This window comes from Alexandromys fortis, unplaced genomic scaffold (genome assembly GCF_014885135.2).
Source record: "Alexandromys fortis isolate MF-2015 unplaced genomic scaffold, M_Fortis_MF-2015_v1.1 scaffold_99, whole genome shotgun sequence".
Classification (NCBI taxonomy): domain Eukaryota; kingdom Metazoa; phylum Chordata; class Mammalia; order Rodentia; family Cricetidae; genus Alexandromys; species Alexandromys fortis.
In genome coordinates, this window is record NW_026067982.1 from 6921688 (window position 1) to 6925194 (window position 3507).

General features: G+C 45.5%; 1 protein-coding gene across 1 annotated transcript in view; it reads left to right on the forward strand.

Annotated features, from left to right (window-relative positions):
• The first annotated feature begins 2320 nt into the window (after nt 1-2320).
• Nucleotides 2321-3507, forward strand: part of LOC126511460 (olfactory receptor 1361-like) — a 7695-nt gene continuing 6508 nt past the window's right edge. Inside the window, exon 1 of the mRNA XM_050158614.1 lies at nt 2321-3251. Coding sequence (XP_050014571.1) covers nt 2323-3251 — 929 coding nt within the window. The 5' untranslated portion in view covers nt 2321-2322. The remainder of the gene's footprint in view (nt 3252-3507) is intronic.

Below are 3507 nucleotides of genomic sequence, written 5' to 3' on the forward strand. Positions count from 1 at the left end.
GGCTTAACACATGATATGTTCATATTATTCCCACCATCTGACCATTCCAGTGTCCACCATCTCTTAATGCACAGGATGAGAAAATATGGAATAGCTGCAGCCCAATGCTCTGAGGAGTGAGCCTTAGCTGTGGTCTTTCCCCCTGGAGCAAGTTGCCTTTGCATTCCATTCAGTCTCATTTTCTGTTTCTATCTGCCTTCAGGATCATTAGCATCTACAGGCAAAGCTCTGTTTTGTTTGTTTTTATGAACTATTGACATTCTGCTTCTCATTTTCTGCTTCTATAGTCTATTACACAGTGACCCACTAGAAGCTTGTTCTAGCTTTATAAATTTTATTGTGTGTGTGTCTATGTGTGTGTCCGTGTATGTTTATGAGTGTAGCTGCACATGTGTCACAGCACTCCTGCAGAGTTCTGCTTCTCACTTCACCATGAAAGCACTGGGATAGCAGACGTGCTCTATGGTGTGGAGTTTAAGGGGGGTTCTGGGGATTTGAACTCAGGTCGTCATACTTACATGGCTCGTGCTTTACCCACTGCGCCATCTTCCCAGCCCTCATTCTAGCTCTTTGATGCTGTTGTTACACTGGTCTACATCCATGGCAATGCTCCAGAAGTTACCTTGGATTCCCATCACAGCGCTGTGCTTAGCTCCACTCTCACAGCAGCAGTCAGCTTGCTTTCTGGACCACACTAGCATCCTGTAACCAACGTCACCAAATTCCATGTCATGTTCTGTCCCTGCAGCCAGGCCATTTCTCCTGACACCTGTCTCCTCTCTTCCCCAGCCAGGCCTGTGACCACCCCAGGGTGACTCTCCTCCCTTTTCAGCTGTAATTGCCTCGTCTCCCTCCATGGGCATTGCAGTCCAGATATTTTCCTCACCTCCTGATCATGGAGATGTCTTAGCCTGGGGATTGTCTTTGAGATGCACATGAATCTGTGTTTTATCCACATGTAAATCCCTTTTTCCTCCAGTAGAAAAATAATGCACTTAGAATCTGTATGCCACCCTCTTCTGAATGAGAAATGGGTGGGGGAGACACTGCACACAGGGGTCTGGGCAGTGGTTGAAGTGTGAGCTGTGATGACCACATCTTAGCAGATAGAATGCAAATGCCCAACCGCTAGGCAGTTCTGTCAAAGCCTGTTGGTCTTCCCAATTGTGCTGAAACAGAAAAAAATCACAGCAGAACTACAGGGTTTATAATACATGACAACTAGCAGTGACTTTATTTGATTAAAATTTAATAAATGGAAGCTAACAAAACACAAAAATTTCTGGGGACTTGGTACCTGCCTATAGTTCCAGCTGACTTAATGTTAAGGCAGGATAACTTACACCCAGAAATTCTTGTTCAGAGAAAACATTATGTGTAAAAAAAAAAATGTGTGCATGTCTGTACGACAGGCCATCTATGTGTGTGTTGTGCATGTTGTGTTTGTTCATACACTGAAGTTTGGTTGTGTTTGTGATGTGTGAGCATGCATGTCCATGTGTGTATATGTGTAACACAGAGAACAAGACTATTAGCTTGTTTGGAATTCTCACTGGTATTGATCAGTGATTTCTGGTATAGTATCTAGCTGTCCACTCCACAGTTTCTTCATGTGTACAATGAAAGGTAGCATGCCAGTTTCTAGACTATCCCAGCCAGTGAGATACAAACGGGGGTCCCTGATAAACCTAGAGGAGGAAGAGGAATGGAGGGAAACAGAGACACGAGAAATGACGGCAAGACAGGATTTCTGATCAAGCCACGCTTTATTAATTCTATGAAGATGTTATATAGCAAATGGGCAAGGGGGGAGGAGAAGGATGTCAGGTCTGCTGGAATTCAGGTCCGGAGACATCCCTAGCAGATAAGTAAATACTGAGGGTCTGAGATTGTGGACTAACAAAGGAAATGCTAATTATTTCTGAAGCCTGGTGCCTGCAGGTCTCACTAGGAGATAAGATACCAGGTTGATTTCCTAGACCCTGCAGAGGGAATAAAGGTAAATATTTTACTTAATTTGTGAGCTTAACATGGCTGTAAACAAAATGCAGATCTTAAAATACAGGTCTTTGCTTCCAGCACTAGACTGAGTTAGCTATTGTATAAACATGGTACTAAGCAAACAGCAATATCAGTAAATTCATACTCATTAGAATTCAGTCCTTTCAAACGGACCACTCTTTGCTATAAAAATACATTGTAAGGGATTTTACTAACAGTCACTTCTCACTAATGAGTAAAATTTTCCAAACTGCATAAAAATTTTCTCCAAGTGTTGGTGAATGATTTCTCTATACGAATCTCACTTTCTTCTCCAGAGACATGGATGGTGACAATCAGACGACAGTCACAGAATTCCTCCTCCTGGGACTCTCTGAAGAGTCAGAGCAAGAAGACGTTGTCTTTGGGATGTTCTTGGGGATGTACATGGTCACCATCTCTGGGAACCTTCTCATCATCCTGGCCGTCAGCTGTGACCCTCATCTCCACACACCCATGTACTTCTTCTTGGCCAACCTCTCCAGTGTCGACATCTGCTTTTCCTCAGTCACCGTCCCCAAGGCACTGGTGAATCACATGGTGGGAAGCAAGTCCATCTCTTACATGGAGTGCATGGCCCAGATCTATTTCTTATTCGCATTCGGAAACATGGATAGCTTCCTCCTGAGTGTGATGGCCTATGACCGCTATGTGGCCATTTGTCACCCACTCCACTACACCCTGATGATGAGGTTTCAGCTCTGTGTCCTCCTGGTGGCCATATCATGGGTCATCACAAACCTGCATGCACTCTTGCACACTCTCCTCATGGTTCGACTCACCTTTTGTTCCCATAATTCAGTATCCCACTTCTACTGTGATCCTTACCTTGTCCTGAAACTCTCTTGTTCTGATACCTTTATCAATGATGTCACAATCTTTACTGAGGGTGGAGTGATATTTTTTATAGCATTTGTATGCATTGTTGTTTCCTATGCCCACATTTACTCTAAGGTCTTGAAGATGCCCTCTACCCAGGGGATAAGAAAAGCCATGTCCACTTGTGGTTCCCACCTCACTGTGGTCTGTCTTTTCTATGGGGCGATCCTAGGAGTTTATATGCACCCTTCTTCCTCCTACTCACTACAAGATGCAGTGGCCTCTGTCATCTTCACAGTGGTGACCCCTATGGCCAACCCCTTCATCTACAGCCTGAGGAATCGTGACATCAAAGGAGCCCTAAGGAAGATTGTTATTCCTTGGAAACTACAGCTCCCAGACTTCTCCTGGATTACCGTCACCTGTGTGCGCGCTGGCCGCGCCCAGGTGAAGGCCACTCCTCCCAGATAACCTTGCGCCCCCCGTTAAAAGTGAAGGTCCACGAGGCTTCGCTCTCTTGGCCCCCCTCTTGGCCCTTTTCCCCCTACCCTTGTGTGTCTGCACGTCCCACCCCTTACTGTGTTCCCCTCTCCCCATTAAAGCGCACCCACGTGGGAGCCGCGTGTCCGTCTCTTCCTTTTGCGTCTC